The sequence below is a fragment of the Carassius auratus genome, chromosome 26 (genome assembly GCF_003368295.1).
Source record: "Carassius auratus strain Wakin chromosome 26, ASM336829v1, whole genome shotgun sequence".
Lineage (NCBI taxonomy): Eukaryota > Metazoa > Chordata > Actinopteri > Cypriniformes > Cyprinidae > Carassius > Carassius auratus.
In genome coordinates this window covers 13,156,920-13,176,909 of record NC_039268.1, presented here as the reverse complement: position 1 = coordinate 13,176,909, position 19,990 = coordinate 13,156,920, and the positions used below count along the sequence as shown (strand labels likewise).

General features: G+C 43.1%; 1 protein-coding gene across 4 annotated transcripts in view; it reads left to right on the top strand.

Annotated features, from left to right (window-relative positions):
* The first annotated feature begins 419 nt into the window (after positions 1–419).
* Positions 420–19,990, top strand: part of gpm6ba (glycoprotein M6Ba) — a 76,883-nt gene continuing 57,312 nt past the window's right edge. For 2 of the 4 annotated variants that reach the window (XM_026204305.1, XM_026204303.1), the window contains exon 1: positions 420–570. In XM_026204305.1, coding sequence (XP_026060090.1) covers positions 461–570 — 110 coding nt within the window. In that variant the 5' untranslated portion in view covers positions 420–460. The remainder of the gene's footprint in view (positions 571–19,990) is intronic. The other 2 variants (XM_026204302.1, XM_026204307.1) reach the window with 2 other exon arrangements.

Below are 19,990 nucleotides of genomic sequence, written 5' to 3'. Positions count from 1 at the left end.
CTCCACAGGCTTCAGGATCTGAGAAATGTGGAGCTTCTCTGTTTGCCCACTTAGTGAGGCCATGCTGGAATAATGCCAAATGGCCAAAACTGAATAGAGTTCCCAGCCTGTCTTCTGGTTGCCATGGTAGTTTTCTCTGAGCATCAGGCAATTTATATTCAGTTGTACTCTTTGGGCTCTCCACAAATTTATGACTACATGAAATACCAAATAATTGTCGTTTTGTTGTCTAACCTATATAATGTTTATTTTCTTTGGTAATGAATAAACAACAAAATTTTCCATTACCATGAGTGAGAATGACACTGTTTTATCGTCCTTGATTTATCGCTTATTTGTTTCTAATGACCTCTTGGTAGCCGTAGCCTACTATAAAAGCTCCGCTCTCTACCATCATTGCGCTTTATGGAGGAAAGAGTGGCCCCGTCTGGGGACCCCAAACAGTGACGTCACCGCAGCGATGGTCCCGAGTCGGAGAGACACATTTGTTCAGTTGAGCGAAACTCTTTCCACCCAAAGCAGCAGCCGAACTTTAACTGACTCACCTCGAACACAGAGAACGCAACATGGGTGAGTGCATGGTGGTCAGTTCATCCTCAATGTCGCGTTACGCCATAGTTTCTTTCATAAGAGTTTACTCAACGTTTATTTCACTTCTGCGCGTTTTAGTTTGGAGCTGCAAGCAGTTCGTTTTCGTCATACTCTTTCTGCGAATAATTTGAAACATTTGATAAAATGCAGTTTGACAGTTTTTGCGTTTAAAAAATGACATATTCTTCATTTGTTTAATGCGTATTAAAAGTGTTTAAAAGCTACTTTTGCAGACTTAAAAACGGACCTTAAACAGTTACGACTATTTTTAAGCCCGTTGTATAGGCTATAAGATATATACAGGTGCATCTCAATAAATTAGAATGTCGTGGAAAAGTTAATTGTAGTAATTCAACTCAAATTGTGAAATTTTTGTATTAAATAAATTCAATGCACACAGACTGAAGTAGTTTAAGTCTTTGGTTATTTTAATTGTGATGATTTTGGCTCACATTTAACAAAAACCTACCAATTCTCTATCTCAACACATTAGAATACTTCATAAGACCAATAAAAAAAAAAATGCTGAGGTGGTATGGAAGCCCAGGTTTCTTTGACAGTGGTCTTCGGCTCATCTGCATTTTTTGGTCTCTTGTTTCTCATTTTCCTCTTGACAATAACCCATAGATTCTCAATGGGGTTCAGGTCTGGTGAGTTTGCTGGCAGGTCAAGCACACCAACACCATGGATATTTAACTAACGTTTGGTGCTTTTGGCAGTGTGAATATGTACCAAATCCTGCTGGAAAATGAAACCAGCATCTTCAAAAAGCTGGTCAGCAGAAGGAAGCATGAAGTGCTCCAGGATTTCTTGGTAAACAGGTGCAGTGACTTTGGGTTTCAAAAAACACAATGGACCAACACCAGCAGATGACATTGCACTCCAGATCATCACAGACTGTGGAAACTTAACACTGGACTTCAAGCAACTTGGGCTGTAACTACACCACCCTTCCTCCAGACTCCTTGCTTTCCAAATGAAATACAAAATTTGCTATCATCTGAAAAGAGGACTTTGGACCACTGGGCAACAGTCCAGTTTTTCTTCTCCTTAGCCCAGGTAAAAGATGCCTCTGACATTGTCTGTGGTTCAGTGAATTCCTTGACACATCTGTGTGTGGTGGCTCTTGTTGCCTTGACCCCAGCCTCAGTCCATTCCTTGTGATGTTCACTCAAATTCTTGAATCAATTTTGCTTGACAATCCTCATAAGGCTGTGGTTCTTTCGGTTGGTTGTGCGTCTTTTTCATCCACTTTTTCCTTCAACTCAACTTACGGTTACATGCTTGGATACAGCACTCTGTGAACAGCCAGCATCTTTGGGAATGAATGTTTGTGGCTTATCCTCCTTGTGAAGGGTGTCAATGATTGTCTTCTGGACAACTTTCAGATCATCAGTCTTCCCCATGATTGTTTAGCCTAGTGAACCAAACTGAGAAACCATTTTGAAGGCTCAGGAAACCTTTGCATTTGTTTTGAGTTGATTAACTGATTGTCATGTCACCATATTCTAATTTGTTGAGATAGTGAATTGGTGGGTTTTAGTTAAATGTGAGCCAAAATCATCACAATTAAAAGAACCAAAGACTGGAGTTTCACAATTTAAATTGAATTACTGAAATAAGTGAACTTTTCCACAACACACAACATTCTAATTTATTGAGACACACCTGAAGGTTTACAGTTTAGTTTTAATAGACTAGTATTTTTGTATTTTTCCAATAAATAGCCTTATTATTTAGGTGTTTTTTATTATTTATTTTGTTTTAATATATGTAGGCAATAATAAATAGACAAAGAGAATCATAAAAAAAAAAAAAAAATTCTCATTTAAGTCTTTTTAAATTCTGCTTTCTGTATTTTTGCATGCATCAGTCAGTTGGAGTGCCATGAGCTTTGCTATGAATCTGTGCTTGTTTAACCTGTACTTATCCAGCATGCAAAATAGAGCTTATTCATGGGAAATAATTTGTTCTTTCATTTGTCCCAGCTGTGTCCTTGGAATGGTTAGTGATAAAGCACATTCTTTGCCAGCTGTCTGCATCTACCAAGACTGCCGCTTAAGTGGCACATCTCTGTTCTGTGAATTCCCCTCAAGAGAGTAATGTTAGTTTTATATTCCTTGATGGAAGAATGTCATCCTTTAGAGGACCAGGACTAAAGAAAGTGCTTATTGTATGAGTCAGAACCCCCCCCCCCTCTCTCTCCCCCTCTCTCCTTTTTCCTGTTCAGCAAAAAACTATGGAAGCTTCCCTCTAACATCTACTTTAGATGTTAATAATCATTTTATATTAAGTGACACTTGACAATGACTGGATAATAGAGGCATTTTGCATTTAAATAAGTGGTTTTAATAAATACTCTGCTTTCCACAGGACATATTGTTTTATGATAGAAGATTTTTGAATGTTCATGGCACTAAACTTCACTCAGGAGATTTGCTAACAGAATTGCACTACCTGGATGGCAGAACCATGTTTCATAGAATCTGCTGTTCTGCTCATGATTTTTCTACTCATGATGATTGTTGTCTTCAGTTTGTTGACCAATTCAGGAAGAGATTCAGTTACAATCTTAAGCAAACAGATTTATTCTCAAGGCCCTTGTGGGCCAGGTTTTTGAATGTGTATTTTGACTAAACTGGGTTATGTCCTGGGATTCTCTTTAAAAGTGAATTCAGACTTAACAGTTTAAATGGCATTGTTGGTGTTCGCTAAAACAAGGTTTCCTATAAGTCAGATTGTTTTCATAGCAAATTTAGACCTTTTCTTCAGAAGGCCACTTCATTCTGACACAGGAATCTGTGATTGGTCTAAAACTTAAATAATTCTTCTTAACATTTATATCATAATTCTATGTTCATATACAAAACCAAATATTCTTTTTAAACTCTAGAGGGAATACTTACACTCTTCTCTTTTTTTACCAAAAAGTGAATGGTTTAAATTAAGTGAGGAATTTGTTTGTGCTTTTAGGCTGCAATAAATGGAATAAACAAAGAAACAACCTTTCTTGTACTATATACAACTGTCCAAAGTTTTAGTCTGTAACAACATCAGAGTTTTTATTATTCAAACTATTACTCACACCTGGGAAGATAACTACATTTGTAAATAGAAAGTTTTAATATTCTTAAATGAGAATAGGGATGTCCACACCACAGCAATACTGTTGGAATCACTTTCAGAACAAATATTTCCAGTTGATCAACAATATAAACATTGGCAGAGCTATAAAGAGCTCAAGCATTTAAAGTAGCATACAAGAAAAATGCAGCACACTTATAATAAACTGAACATTATCATCCGCTTGTGTGAATGTCAATACTGTCACTTCCTTCTTGTTGAACAAGATTTTGCTTTTAGAACTGTTTAGTTTCAGAGCATTTGAACTTGTACCAAGTGTAGTCAGTGAGAGTATTGTCACTGTTCATTTAGCTATACTTGGCAGCATTTGTTTCCAAGCAACAGCATCCCTGTATGCTAAAATCCTACTCACATAATTCTACCTTAGACCTTACAACCTGTTCCATGCCATCACGGCAGAGCTCATGGCTGCATTCTGTATGAATGAGATTTTGTATATCCAGTCTGAAACACCTCTGTGTCCATTATGCTAAGCACTACTTCTGCCATAACTAGAGATCTGTGCCTTCGAGCCATGGCAAAGTCCCATTATGTGCAGCATAATAGAAAAGGTTACTGTAGTGTAGATAACATCACAGTCTTCAATTATAAACATAATTTTAAATAAAAATTTGAATCACTTATCCAATGACATTTCAAGTTATTAAGGGGAATACGTGATTTTATTAACTGGACATGCCCTTTTTCACTAATATGAGAATTTTGTCTGGTCTAATCTTTATCCGGTAGATTCAGGTAGTTTAAACTTACATAAAAGAACTCTTGGGGCCTGGTGTATAAAAAAGGCATTGAAAAATGCTCTCACACAGTGAAATAAAAAGTAAACTTGCCATTAAAATGTGCATCCTGGCATGGACCATGCATACTTATGCCTACACTGGTGAGAAATGCCTTTTATTTAATAAACCATGCTTTTAATAATAATATTGACAACTTGTATTGATGTATTGAAGCATTCAAATCAGAAGTAATCATCAGGCAGGCATTGTTTTATAAAGATTATAGAAATTTGACCAAATTTAAAAGACATTAAATAATACATGGGCAATCATCAACTAGTAATTGCACCAGACTATTTTTCAACCACAATAAGGAATGGCATTAAAGATATAATAGTTCTGCCTGAAATCTTAGACAGTATAATTGAACTTAAAGCCATACTCTTCTTAACATTGTTATTTAAATCACTACTGATTCAATTAGGAAACTATTAAACTCACATAGATACTATAACCACTGACTATTTTTCACTTAAGACAACGGATCATATCCTTTTTGAGAATTGGCAACTCTCGCTTACAACAAAACTATTATCTAAATCCCGTAATTACTTTTGAACACTGAGGCATTTGCTCCAGCATCATACTTTAATATTTTCATTAATACATTTAGAGAAACCTTTACTCTTGCTTAGAAGAAAACTGCATTTTCAACCCATAACATTTAAATATTTAAAGGGTTCATATGATGAGATTTCAGGTTTTCTTTTCTCTTTGGAGTGTTACAAGCTGTTCGTGAATAGGTAAGGTCACTCAAGTTGCAAAGACTAAAGTCTCAAACCCAAAGAGATATTCTTTATAAAAGTTAAGACTCGATGATTTGCATAATGCCTCCCAAATGTTCACGCAAAGAAAGAAGGCATTACTTTATTGTTGCTGCCATCACCACCACCATCTTTTGAAGATGCTGTGTGTTTCGTTGCAAAAGCGAAAATACTTTGTTTGGCCTTCCAAAAGATGACACAACTAGAAATCAGTGGATAAGTTGTATTTACAACACAGCTCCAGAGCAGTTCAACCCAAATATTCAGATGTGTGCAGCGCATTTTATGTAGGATTCTTTCCTGATCCTGGGAGTAGACTCCAATCTGGCTGTTCTGAATCACATTCTGTAAGTATGTTTACATATTTAAAGGATTTGCCACTGATGAGTTTTAAGCAGTGTAGATTAGCGCTTGTTGTTTGTCTTTCTGAATAACAAGATGGCGGCAGAACCGCATTTTTACAGTTAAACTCCGCGCACGCGGAACAGCTGCGGGATCTCGATCTGCTACGGAGGCCTTCACCATCATCGACCCCCACTACTGCATCTCGACCGCAGCGGAGGCGCCACAAGCGGCGTGAGAGGAAGCAGAAGAGGGGTAAGCGCGGAGGTATCTGGGCTAGGCTAACTGCTAACCCACACAAGCCATCTATCCCCACCATCGTACTGGCTAACGTACGCTCGTTGGACAATAAACTGGACTACATTCGTTTACTACACTCAACTCAGAGGACTGTAAGAAACTGTTGTGTTTTTGTGTTCACGGAAACATGGCTCAGCAAAAGCGTTCCAGACGGCGCTATTCAGCTCGACCAGCTGACGTGCTATTGAGCGGACAGAGCTCTCGTCGCGGGAGGAAAAACCCGCGGCAGCGGGCTTTGTGTTTACATCAATGACGCGTGGTGCCGCGATACTGTTGTGATCAGCAAACACTGCTCACCCCTGGTGGAGTTTATGATTATTAAGTGCTGGCCGTCCTATCTGCCGAGGGAATATACTGCTATACTGCTCATTTCAGTGTACATTCCCCCATTCAACATCATCAGCAACAGGAACGACGCACTTAATGAACTGTACCAGCACATCAGTGAGCAGCAGACAGCACATCCCGATGCTTTTCTCATCATAGCTGGGGATTTCAACCATGCTGACCTTAAGAGTGTGTTTCCTAAATACACCAGCACATCAACTTTCCAACACGAGGTAATAACATTTTGGACTTTGTTTACACCACACAGAGAGGAGCTTACAAAGCCCTCCCCCTCCCCCACCTCGGAGCCTCAGACCACATCACTGTTATGCTAATGCCTGCATACAGACCACTCATTAAAGTCGCCAAACCAGTTTACAAACAGATTAAAGTGTGGCAAGAAGGATAATAAGAGATTCTTCAGGACTGCTTCAACACAACTGACTGGGACATGTTTAATCAGGCTGCCACATGCAATAACACCACTGACCTCCAGGAGTACTCAGAGTCTATTACTTGCCTACATCAAAAAGTGTATTGATGAGGTAACGGTCACAAAAACCATCACTGTCCGGGCCAACCAGAAGCCATGGATGACTGGGGAGGTCTACAGACTCCTGAAGACATGGAACACTGCCTTCAGAGCTGGAGATGAGGTGGGCCTGAGAACAGCTAGGGCCAACCTGTCCCGTGGCATCAGAGAGGCTAAGAGACAGCACTCCAGGAGGATAGCTCACCAATTCAGTGACAGCAGAGACACTAGGAACCTGGGGCAGGGGATACAGACCATTACGGACTACAAGCCCCCACCAATCGCTCTAATAAGTGATTTTTTTGCACTAAATTTTTTTTAACTGCACTGTTGTTCTCCAATCACAAATGCAGACATGGTTTTATGTCTAGGGGCGCTATGCAACGCAACGCATAAAAATCTTGGGTATGTAGGCCTAGCCAGCATTTAAAAACTGAGGTGACACTAGTTGCATTTTATTTTAACGGTTAATGTTTTATAACGCTAATTAAAAAATGTTTTTGTCATGTGTGGTGTTTTGGTTTAACATCGGTTACTTCATATTACAAACAAGATTCCAAAAAAGTTGGGACACTGTACAAACTGTGAGTAAAAAGGAATGGAATAATTTGCAGATCTCATAAACTTATATTTTATAAACAATAGAATATAGATAAGAGACATTTTGAAATGTCATGCCAAATATTGGCTCATTTTGGATTTCATGAGAGCTACACATTCCAAAAAAGTTGGAACAGGTAGCATTAAGAGGCCGGAAAAGTTAAATGTACATATAAGGAACAGCTGGAGGACCAATTTGCAACTTATTAGGTCAATTGTACGTATGATTGGGTATAAAAACAGCCTTTCAGAGAGGCAGTGTCTCTCAGAAGTCAAGATGGGCAGAGGTTCGCCAATTTCCCCAATGCTGCGGTGAAAAATAGTGGAACAATATCAGAAAGGAGTTTCTCAGAGAAAAATCATCTATAGTGCATAAATTCATCCAAAGATTCAGAGAATCTAGAACAATCTCTGTGCGTAAGGGTCAAGGCTGGAAAACCATACTGGATGCCCGTGATCTTTGGTCCCTTAGACGGCACTGCATCACATACAGGAATGCTACTGTAATGGAAATCACAACATGGACTAAGGAATACTTCCAGAAAACACTGTCGGTGAACACAATCCTCTGTGCCATTTGCAGTTGCCGGCTAAAACTCTATAGGTCAAAAAAGAAGCCATATCTAAACATGGTCCAGAAGTGCAGGCGTTTTCTCTGGGCCAAGGCTCATTTAAAATGGACTGTGGCAAAGTGGAAAACGGTTCTGTAGTCAGACAAATTAAAATTAAAAAGTTCTTTTTGGAAAACTGGGACGCCATGTTATCTGGACTAAAGAGGACAAGGACAACCCAAGTTGTTATCAGCGCTCAGTTCAGAAGCCTGCATCTCTGATGGTATTGTGTTGCAGAGTGCATGTGGCATGGGCAGCTTACACATCTGGAAAGGCCCCATCAATGCTGAAAGGTATATCCAAGTTCTAGAACAACATATGGTCCCATCCAGACGTCGTCTCTTTCAGGGAAGATCTTGCATTTTCCAACATGACAATGCCAGACCACATACTGCATCAATTACAACATCACATCTGCGTAGAAGAAGGATCCGGGTAATCCTGAAATGGCTAGCCTGCAGTCCAGATCTTTCACCCATAGAAAACATTTGGTGCATCATAAAGAGGAAGATGCAACAAAAAAAGACCTAAGACAGTTGAGCAACCAGAAGTCTGTATCTGACAAGAATGGGACAACATCCCTATTCCTAAACTTGAGCAACTTGTCTCCTCAGTCCCCAGATGTTTGCAGACTGTTATAAAAAGAAGAGGGGATGCCACACAATGGTTTGAAACTTCCACATCATCGCATTCTGTTTTTATTCACAATTTGTACAGTGTCCCAACTTTTTTGGAATCAGGTTTGTATTTAAATGCAATCATGTTTAAAATCTGTAATTCTGGATGTTAACTTGAACAAATATTTAGCCTGAGTACCTATTTGTGTACATTTTTCACAAGCTCTGAGAAAGGGTCCGGGAGGGAGTGGAACACATAGGTTGTGGGAGCTGGGGGTCATACATTCAGCGGGAGCGGGCGGGGGCGGGTTTAATAAAACAGTCCCGTGAAGGGCTCTAACTGGCATACACTTCTATTGCAAGCACAGGCAACAGATTAACCATTTCTATTTATATTTGAAAGCAACGTTTTTATTTTATTTTATTTATTTATTGCTTTTTTTATTGCTTCTGGATATTTTTAAATGGTTTTGCTTTGGGTATGAACAGCTTGCCCACTGCTGTGTGATGTCATCCTAAGACCCCACCCTTGAGAATCTGGGCCAAAAGGATTATGGGTTTGCAAAAGGGATTTAAACCTTACAACAATGATCATTTAGAGGGTGTGAGAAAGATATTTTACCTTTATTTCTTTCCTATTTTAGCTGAAGTGATAACTTATGGTGAACGAGATGGTGAATGAGATTTAGACAAGATAATAAATACAGATCATTCTTTGATGAACCGATCTCACTGTGCTGAGCAGGAGATTTGGCTTGTTTAAAGTACATTATATCAAGTCCTTTGTTTAGTTTTGTGGTGTATGTGTAATTGTGTGTGATTTGTAATTATCATTCCAGCACTGTCAGCATCAAAGATTAATACCAACTTTGCTGGAGATAGGCCTATATTTAGTTTTCATCACTTTTTTTAGCAACAGTCATTGTTAATTCATTGTCTGTTTTGTGATCTGAATAATTCTATTGGTATCATATCATTAAGGTAAAGGGACAGTTACCCAAAAATGATAATTGCTCCCACAATTTTTGATTGACACTGGGTGTTTTTACCTTAGACCCACCCTGAGTGAACTGTCATCAGTTCGCCATTGTTTTCGATGCTGGAGCAGGGGTAGACAAGAATGGCTCCTAAGAGATTGAGGTGTTCTGTTGTTAGATGTAACAATGAATTTATAATGGGCAATGGTCATAATGGGCAATGCTAGGGAGGGGCTAGCAGGTGCTGAAGCACCCCCTTGAAAGACCAAAGCACCCCCATACTGTCACAATTTACTTAGGACGGCTTTTACTTAGGAGTTCTCAAATATCTCAGTCTTTAATAATCCACTTACTGTACAAGGGCAACATAGGAGATACAGGAACAAAGGAAAAGAAATTCATAACAGCTGCCCAAAGTGGAGCAGACAGTGGGAGGAGCCATGGAGGATGGATGGCCAGCGACTCCAGGGGGCCGACCATCGGTGGCGGAGCAGGTGGAGGAGGATACCGAGATGGAGAGCCAATGATCTTGTTAGATACAAAGGATCTGGGGGCCAGGGTGGAGTCGAGGGCTCTGGCAAGTCTGGCGAGATCTGGAGATCCGCGGTGGAGCTGGAGCAACTCAGGACCAAGGTAAAGCTGGTGGGAGAAATGAGCCCAACAGAGCCAGTAGGAGGCTGGAGCTTGTGGGAGGGTGGTTATTTTTGAAGAGCGGGCACTAGAAGGCACTTTCTAGGGGCAAGCTCTGTAGGGCACTTTCTGGGAGCAGGCACTGAAGGGTACTTTTGATGAGTGGGCACTACTGGAGGATCGGAAGCCCCCATCAGGGTTGGACGAGGGAACCAAGGATGAAGGAGGGCTGGACAGGACCAGCTGAGATGATGGAGAGAGGAGAGGGGGCAGTTTGATTTCCACATCAGACTCCCAGTCCCTTAGATCCACCTCATGGCCCAACAGTCCCAGCTGTATAATCAGCTCACCCTCAGCAGCAGTGTAGGGGGCAGATCTCCACTCCGCGCTCACACCGTCCATGGCTTGCTCCCTCGTGGTGGGCAGTGCTTCCGACTCTCACACTGGTCTGACGGGCTGGTCTCAAGTTCCGGGGCGATCCTTCGCTTCGAGTTCGAGTCTCGGGCCGGCAGGAATTGTGGGTGGGGGGAGTGCATGTACAGTGTTCTCTCCACCAAAAGACTTAGGTGCCCTTGAGCAAGGCACCGAACCCCCAACTGCTCCCCGGGCGCCGCAGCATAAATGGCTGCCCACTCTGGGTGTGTGTTCACAGTGGGTGTTTGTGTTCACTTCTCTGTGTGTGTGCACGTCGGATGGGTTAAATGCAGAGCACGAATTCTGAGTATGGGTCACCATACTTGGCTGAATGTCACATCACTTTCACTTTTCACTTTCGTCACTTAGTCGTTTGGCCTTGTTCTGGCTCGCGGTGAGAAATGGCTCTCCATCATTGGTAGGCTCAGTTTGATGATCCATACTGCCGGGAGATGGTGGGCTGGGCTTTGGGTCAAGAGTGGCTCATCATCCATGGGGCAGATGGTGAGTGGTTATCTGTTTCTTGCCAAAGTCCACTAAACAAAGGCGTTGAAATCCTCTTGAGGACCTTGCTCAGACGACAGCGGTCTGCATGCAATATTTAGGCTCGCATCGTAGAAAGCACAGAGCACTTCATCCAGGTAGGAGGTGTGAGCTACGGCATGAACAGTCTTGTGTGGTCCCCAAGAGATTGGCTCCCCTGCCCCAGCAGGAGGAGTAGGTTCTTGGGACGAAGAAGGGGATCCATCGGGATACAATGGAAAGAAAAAACACTGAGAGAAAACAAAAACAAAAACAAAACGGAGGGTAAACATGTAATAAACTGTATTTAGGTCCGTTCTTCTGACACAGTTTACTTAGAATGCCGAGACAAGAGGAGCTCTTGAATATCTCAGTCTTTAATAATCCACTCACAAGTAGGGATGGGTACCGAAACCCAGTATTAAAATGGCCCCGGGGCTAAATTATGAAAGACCGTAGTATCAGTAAGATCTGACGGTATCAGTTCTGCTTTCAGTACTGAAGGGGAAAAAATTAATGTACTATGTTTTTTTGCTTAATAATGTTATCGTGCACATTTTATCTCACCAAACATTTCTAATGTGCTATCATATTAAGACGTTTGTCGGTGAGATCTGCGAGATCTCTCATGCGCGCCGCGGAGGCTGTCTGTCAGTCACACACACACAACAAGAACGAGCGCAGCGCACACACACGCATAAGGGGCCATTCACATATCGCGTCTTTTACGCACTCAAGTTTGTTATTTCAAATGTAGGAGCGCGGTATGCGCACTGATAATGGAAGCGACGCAGTCGGAACAGCTGATAGCTCTATGTGGATTTTTACATTAATTTAGTAGCAGTGCTACTGCAAGCAGTTTTTAGTGCTGCAAATCCATTTATCCATTGCTGAAATTTCCGCGTCCTCATGGAGAGAGCAGGTCATGGTTGCTTAGCAACGTCAGACTCCTCAGGAGCGCAAGTGCCGCAAGGCTTTGAGGGGGAGGGAATCAGAAAGCAGCGTGCCTAGCGTTTTCCACGCGTTTTTAGACGCGATATGTGAACGGCCCCTTACAGTACGAAAACTCCTGCTTAATACAATGAGAGACGATGGCGGAGACAGCAAAACATTCCAAAGTGTGGTTATACTTCACTAGAGTTGATGCAGACAATGCTAGTTGTCATAAGTGCAACAAAATATTTGCATGTAAGGGTGGAAACACAAGCAATCTGTCAAAGCATCTTTCAAAAGTGCATTATGTGCAGACAGAGAAATGCAAAGTTTTCGACTGCCTAACACAACACAAAGTAACACAACACAAAGTAACACAACACAAAGTACCGATAAGAATACCGTTAAAGTACCAGATCGTTAAGCAGTGTCTGTAAGAGTAGTAATTTTACAGGAGGAGGCCGGCAGACAGAGACCAAGTGGGCAACGAAGGAGGGAGGAGCCATTAAGGAGACAGTAGGGACCCAGAGCAGAAGGAGCACAGCAGGACCCAGGCCACAGCCATAACAGCTGCCCAAAGTGGAGCAGACAGTGGGAGGAGCCATGGAGGATGGATGGCCAGCGACTCCAGGGGGCCGACCATCGGTGGCGGAGCAGGTGGAGGAGGATACCGAGATGGAGAGCCAATGATCTAGTTAGATACAAATGATCTGGGGGCCAGGGTGGAGTCGAGGGCTCTGGCAAGTCTGGCGAGATCTGGAGATCCGCGGTGGAGCTGGAGCAACTGAGGACCAAGGTAAAGCTGGTGGGAGAAATGAGCCCAACAGAGCCAGTAGGAGGCTGGAGCTTGTGGGAGGGTGGTTATTTTTGAAGAGCGGGCACTAGAAGGCACTTTCTAGGGGCAAGCTCCGTAGGGCACTTTCTGGGAGCAGGCACTGAAGGGTACTTTTGATGAGTGGGCACTACTGGAGGATCGGAAGCCCCCATCAGGGCTGGACGAGGGAACCAAGGATGAAGGAGGGCTGGACGGGACCAGCTGAGATGATGGAGAGAGGAGAGGGGGCAGTTTGATTTCCACATCAGACTCCCAGTCCCTTAGATCCACCTCATGGCCCAACAGTCCCAGCTGTATAATCAGCTCACCCTCAGCAGCAGTGTAGGGGGCAGATCTCCACTCCGCGCTCACACCGTCCATGGCTTGCTCCCTCGTGGTGGGCAGTGCTTCCGACTCTCACACTGGTCTGACGGGCTGGTCTCAAGTTCCGGGGCGATCCTTCGCTTCGAGTTCGAGTCTCGGGCCGGCAGGAATTGTGGGTGGGGGGAGTGCATGTACAGTGTTCTCTCCACCAAAAGACTTAGGTGCCCTTGAGCAAGGCACCGAACCCCCAACTGCTCCCCGGGCGCCGCAGCATAAATGGCTGCCCACTCTGGGTGTGTGTTCACAGTGGGTGTTTGTGTTCACTTCTCTGTGTGTGTGCACGTCGGATGGGTTAAATGCAGAGCACGAATTCTGAGTATGGGTCACCATACTTGGCTGAATGTCACATCACTTTCACTTTTCACTTTCGTCACTTAGTCGTTTGGCCTTGTTCTGGCTCGCGGTGAGAAATGGCTCTCCATCATTGGTAGGCTCAGGTTGATGATCCATACTGCCGGGAGATGGTGGGCTGGGCTTTGGGTCAAGAGTGGCTCATCATCCATGGGGCAGATGGTGAGTGGTTATCTGTTTCTTGCCAAAGTCCACTAAACAAAGGCGTTGAAATCCTCTTGAGGACCTTGCTCAGACGACAGCGGTCTGCATGCAATATTTAGGCTCGCATCGTAGAAAGCACAGAGCACTTCATCCAGATATGTGGTGTGAGCTACGGCATGAACAGTCTTGTGTGGTCCCCAAGAGATTGGCTCCCCTGCCCCAGCAGGAGGAGTAGGTTCTTGGGACGAAGAAGGGGATCCATCGGGATACAATGGAAAGAAAAAACACTGAGAGAAAACAAAAACAAAACGGAGGGTAAACATGTAATAAACTGTATTTAGGTCCGTTCTTCTGACACAGTTTACTTAGAATGCCGAGACAAGAGGAGCTCTTGAATATCTCAGTCTTTAATAATCCACTCACAAGTAGGGATGGGTACCGAAACCCGGTATTAAAATGGCCCCGGGGCTAAATTATGAAAGACCGTAGTATCAGTAAGATCTGACGGTATCAGTTCTGCTTTCAGTACTGAAGGGGAAAAAATTAATGTACTATGTTTTTTTGCTTAATAATGTTATCATGCACATTTTATCTCACCAAACATTTCTAATGTGCTATCATATTAAGACGTTTGTCGGTGAGATCTGCGAGATCTCTCATGCGCGCCGCGGAGGCTGTCTGTCAGTCACACACACACAACAAGAACGAGCGCAGCGCACACACACGCATAAGGGGCCATTCACATATCGCGTCTTTTACGCACTCAAGTTTGTTATTTCAAATGTAGGAGCGCGGTATGCGCGCTGATAATGGAAGCGACGCAGTCGGAACAGCTGATAGCTCTATGTGGATTTTTACATTAATTTAGTAGCAGTGCTACTGCAAGCAGTTTTTAGTGCTGCAAATCCATTTATCCATTGCTGAAATTTCCGCGTCCTCATGGAGAGAGCAGGTCATGGTTGCTTAGCAACGTCAGACTCCTCAGGAGCGCAAGTGCCGGAAGGCTTTGGGGGGGAGGGAGTCAGAAAGCAGCGTGCCTAGCGTTTTCCACGCGTTTTTAGACGCGATATGTGAACGGCCCCTTACAGTACGAAAACTCCTGCTTAATACAATGAGAGACGATGGCGGAGACAGGAAAACATTCCAAAGTGTGGTTATACTTCACTAGAGTTGATGCAGACAACGCTAGTTGTCATAAGTGCAACAAAATATTTGCATGTAAGGGTGGAAACACAAGCAATCTGTCAAAGCATCTTTCAAAAGTGCATTATGTGCAGACAGAGAAATGCAAAGTTTTCGACTGCCTAACACAACACAAAGTAACACAACACAAAGTACCGATAAGAATACCGTTAAAGTACCAGATCGTTAAGCAGTGTCTGTAAGAGTAGTAATACCGTTAAAACCTTAACGATACCCATCCATACTCACAAGGGTAACATTCAAAACACAAGACAGGAAAAGACGTTCAGAACTGACAAACAATGACTGAAAGGATTAGGGCTTTTAAACACAGGACAAATGGGGAATAACTAGACACACCGGAATCAAATTAACACAATCAACGGGAGACAGAAACTGGGTCGTGATTTGCAGTCGCACATTTTGTAATGTCATAGCATTTTATTTAAAAAATGGATCAGTTCCTTGTGCAAAGTAGGCCTGCGCCCGGCTAAAAAAATTTTTAGGCATGTAGCTGCAAGTTTATATTAAGTTGATTAATATAATAACCTACTAAACAATCGTTTAATAGGCATTTACGCATATTATAGCCTATTCCGTGCTTAAGTGCACACATGAAGCTTGCCGCAAGGCACCAACAAAAGTATTTTCACCATTGCATATATAACAAAAATGTGCTTTTTACTGTTTTGTCTTGCTTTTCAAATAAGAAATCAATTACAAAACAACAATGCAGCCGCACTGGGTTGTACATAATAATTAACTCAAATTATATATAGGGAATTTGAATAATTAATCAGGAATATGATTAATATATATCTCATATGACAGTTAAACTAAATTTTATTGATTATGAAAAATAGCTCAGTTGCATTCATCATTAACTCATTACAGGGCACTGTAATTTACTCATTAATATGTCAATATTCCATTCTTCATATCAATTATTGTGATATCTCTTACTGTAAATTACTGCAAATCAAACAGTGGTTTGTCCAGCAAACAGCCGTAAGATTAACTTATCAATTTTCAACAAAGTTATCACTTCTTATAATTCAAGGAAAAATATTCTCTGGCCATGAAATCATTATCCTATCATTATGATAAATTTAGTTTCTAAATTTAAAGCTTGTAGCTAAAGATCACACTTCATTGACTCGTAATGTGAGCGGTTCGGAGGCAATCATGAATATATTGGTTTTTAATAATTGAACTAATAATACATCAAACTACAAATCACACAGAGTAAATACGCGTACGACAATACAGACAGTAAACTTTGTACAAGACATAACGGAATCCAAATAAGGGAGAGAAAGAGAGAGAGAGAGAGAGAGAGAAAGAGACAGAGATCACAGAATGAGCTCAGGTATGAAAATCACAGACAGTAACCCTTAGAAGCCAACACGAATCAAATCATAGACCAACTTTAAAGCAGCATTTAAATCTCCATAGAAAACGATACTTGCAAGTGTCCAGTGTGTGTGTGGCGTGAGACCGGCAACGCACGTGTGAGCTGCGCTGGAGCTTGGCGTGAGCATGGAGCAGGGTGGTCCTTTGTGGCAAGGGGTGTTCATTCATCTTCCGGGCTGCTGCGAGATCGCGCGGTATTTGAAAGGTTTAACAAGGCAGTGTTTCAGAATTCGTCTTCCTCGTGTGGAGAGGCAAATAAACTTAGTAAAGAAAAGAAAACAAAACAACTAAAACTAAAGCTTCCAAAAGAGCTATGAGAATGGCTTTCCTCTCAGCCTCTCAGCCTCCTGGCTGAGAGGGACGGCGATGTTAGAGCGGCCCGAGGCCGCTCAGAGGGACGAGCGGAAGCAACCAGGGTCGAAGCAGGAGGGAAGGGAGTAAGAGAACGAAGAGCGGGCGGACCTTGTTCGGTCAGCTCTTATGGCTTGAGATGGTTCACGCCTCTGTTCGCGTGAACAACCAATGAACATCCGCGATCTGAAGCGGTAAAGAGTTCCTTTGTCTCTGTGGAAACACCCACCCTAATAACTTAGGCTTGTCAGATCTCAGCAGTGATATTCTAGCAAGTTCGTAATTCAAGATTAATAAATTTTTACACACTTTTTATACAGGTGGATAGTTGGGTCACAACATGACAATTCCAAAAACACCAAACAGTACATATATAACTGATAGAAACACGAAGTTACATTCAAATGCAGAATTACACACATTTAAAGATTAACACACGCTAATAAATTGCAGATAGTCCCAATTTATATGGGAAACATCTAAATGCACCAAAAAAACAATACTTAATACATTGAGACCACACTGAAAAAGTAATAGTTTAGGATACATTGAGAAAAGATGACTTGGCTTCTTCCTGTCCTGTTTCCCAGTGGGGTCATAAAGTTTTATGAGCTGCAAAGGAGTGGGGTTACAACCCATGGTTCTATTTGAGAACATTAAAATGAGGAGAAACATTTCCAATCTATAAGATAGTAAAATTATAATCCTCGCATAACAAGGATTAACCATTTTATGCAACACAAACCTATTCCAGATACATATTATTAAGGACTTTATTATTAAGAAAAGTTGGTGTGTGTGTGTTCAGGAATGTGGGGGGTTTCGTGTCTCCTTTGAGGCTCGCATGGGTATCGTAAATAATTTAAGTCCAGCCAGGCTGGCGCCAGGCCAGGCATATAGTGTAAAAAGGTTTCATGTTATATGCCTGAATTTAACCGATGAATCGATGACCTGCATACGCGTTACACCTCCCCCTTTTCGTCAGATGAAGTCCCTGTGTGGACATCATCTGACGGCAATCATCAGGATGGGCAGATGACAGGTGAATCGTGATGGTCATGTAGCAGGCGGATCATGATGGCAGGTGGTTTAAGATGGCAGGTGGTTGTTGGAGCTGAGGATTCAGCTTGATGAGGTTCGGTGTTGTCTTTGACTTGGCACCCCCTGTCCGGGGATTCCATCGGAGACCTCCAGCCACGGCTGTCGTGAGTTTGGCTGTAGAAGTTTGCGTCTTGTTGAGTCTCCTGTATAGAATGAAGGTCACGCCAAGGGTCAGGGCGGGACCAATGACAGTGGAGATGCACCGTGCAGTGTCAGCAGCAGTCCAGACTCGGACCGCAGATGACGGGTTCAGAACGGGCTGTCGAGACCGTGCTTGGAGGGCTGTGTCGACGGGAGTAATGTCAATGTGTTGGGTGGTACCTTTCAGTACTTGGTCAAGCAGGTTGACACGGGTGGTAGTGTCATGCTGGTCATAGGTCAGTGTAGCTGAGTGCACAGGAGTGTTGACAAGCCATCTGTCACCCACAATCTCTGCTTGCGTTTCTGTGACTTGTGTACGAGGCTTGGCTTCGGCAGGGCAGCGCGTATGGCTGACCCAAGGTTGCAACTCGCAGATTCCTTCAGCATTGTGTCTGAGGAAGGGTTTGCGAAGGCAGAGATAATGAATGTCTTTGGTCAAAGTACACATGTGCATGTTTGGGGCCAGGTACAGCTGTGTGTCGCTGTCGTGGTAGGCCACCACATCTGGAATGTTTGTCTTGGTGTGGGTGTTGCTTTTCCACATCCTGACACTGACAATGTCTTTATGTCTGTAGTCTTGGCTTGACTCGCTGATGGGTTGGTTCAGGAGCACATTCACTTCTTTCTGTTTTGGGTTGACGTGCAGTAGGATGGCACTATCCAGAGAGTTGGCCAGGTGTATTTGTAGCAGGTCAGCTGGCATGGTGATGGCGTAAGCCAGCACAGTTAACACAAGGCTTAAGGGTATCATGTATGGTGGTGTTTTACTCGTGGTTAGGCTGTCATTGGAGGAGCTAACCTCCCACACCATGGCTGTTGTTAACGCTGTAAACAGCTGAGTCTGGGTAAAGTCCTTCTAGAAGACAGTAAACAGTGGTTTCAAGGAGTTTATGGTCTGGTTCGCTGCATTGACACTGGACATAACGATGTTAAACATTCTGGCGGCAGCAGCGGCTCTGAGCAAAGCTCCCGGGAACTGTTTGGAGTGGTCGTGGTGTCCACTTAACTCCATTTGTGTAACAGTCACTTTCTCATACTGCTGAACATGTGTTTGACATCGGTCTCAGTGTGAGTGAGGGAGTCCTCTCTCCATCGGATCCCTGTACAGCAGTATTCGGTTACAGTGCTGGGGTAGTGTGCCCTGTCATCGGTGGTCAGGAGTCTCAGCGGTTCTCTCGGTGGCAGCTGTCCTCTCTTTGGCTGACAGCACGGCACGGCAAACCACAGCAGCATCCTGGTACAGATAATAGGGAGAGAGAGAGAGAAAGGGAAGAAAGAAACAAGCTTGCTTCAGTGTTTTGTCAGTGGCTCTGGTGCTGCGTGGTGCAGCACATGCTGCGTCATGGAAATATATTGGCATTATCCCCCTTTTGCTCCGTGGCATTACAAGCCCTGGCATTGTGATGTCAGACGGTGCACAACCCACAATATTGTTCTGTGCACGCAGCATGTTTTGTGTATCATGCAGTGGTCTGGGGCGCTGGTTGTCAGTGACTGTAGACTGGTTGCCAGGGTGGATGGAGGGGTCTGAGAGGGGGTAAAGCAAAGTCATTATGGAGGTTTCAGAAGCCCGCATGTTCGCTATGTTGGTCTGTGTAGACAACGGAGCCAGCGTAAGCGATTCTGAGGTAGGCAGTTTAGCTAGTAAAGTTCTTATGCTGTGTGTAATCACTTCAACCTTGAATGTGGGTGGGTGGGTTGGGAGTGACCACAGAATGTTGTTTAGTGTGCCAGTTTTGGCAAGGGTGTCAGTTTGATCTTTTAAGTCCTTGTCTCGACTTGGTAGCTTCGAGTGTCCTTTTACCTTCTTCCACTACACGGTCACATTGTCTGTTTTTGTGATGTTATCACATTGCTGGAACAGGTGTTGGTGTTTGACATGCTTGTTGGTTGCAGTTTTGAAACCATTCTGTTTACAGCATGGAATATGGCACACGACACTGAGTCTAGCATAGTTAGAGTCTGCACAGGCTTTGTTCAAACAGATGATGAATTCAGCTGGTGAGTTGGCATAGTCAAACAGACA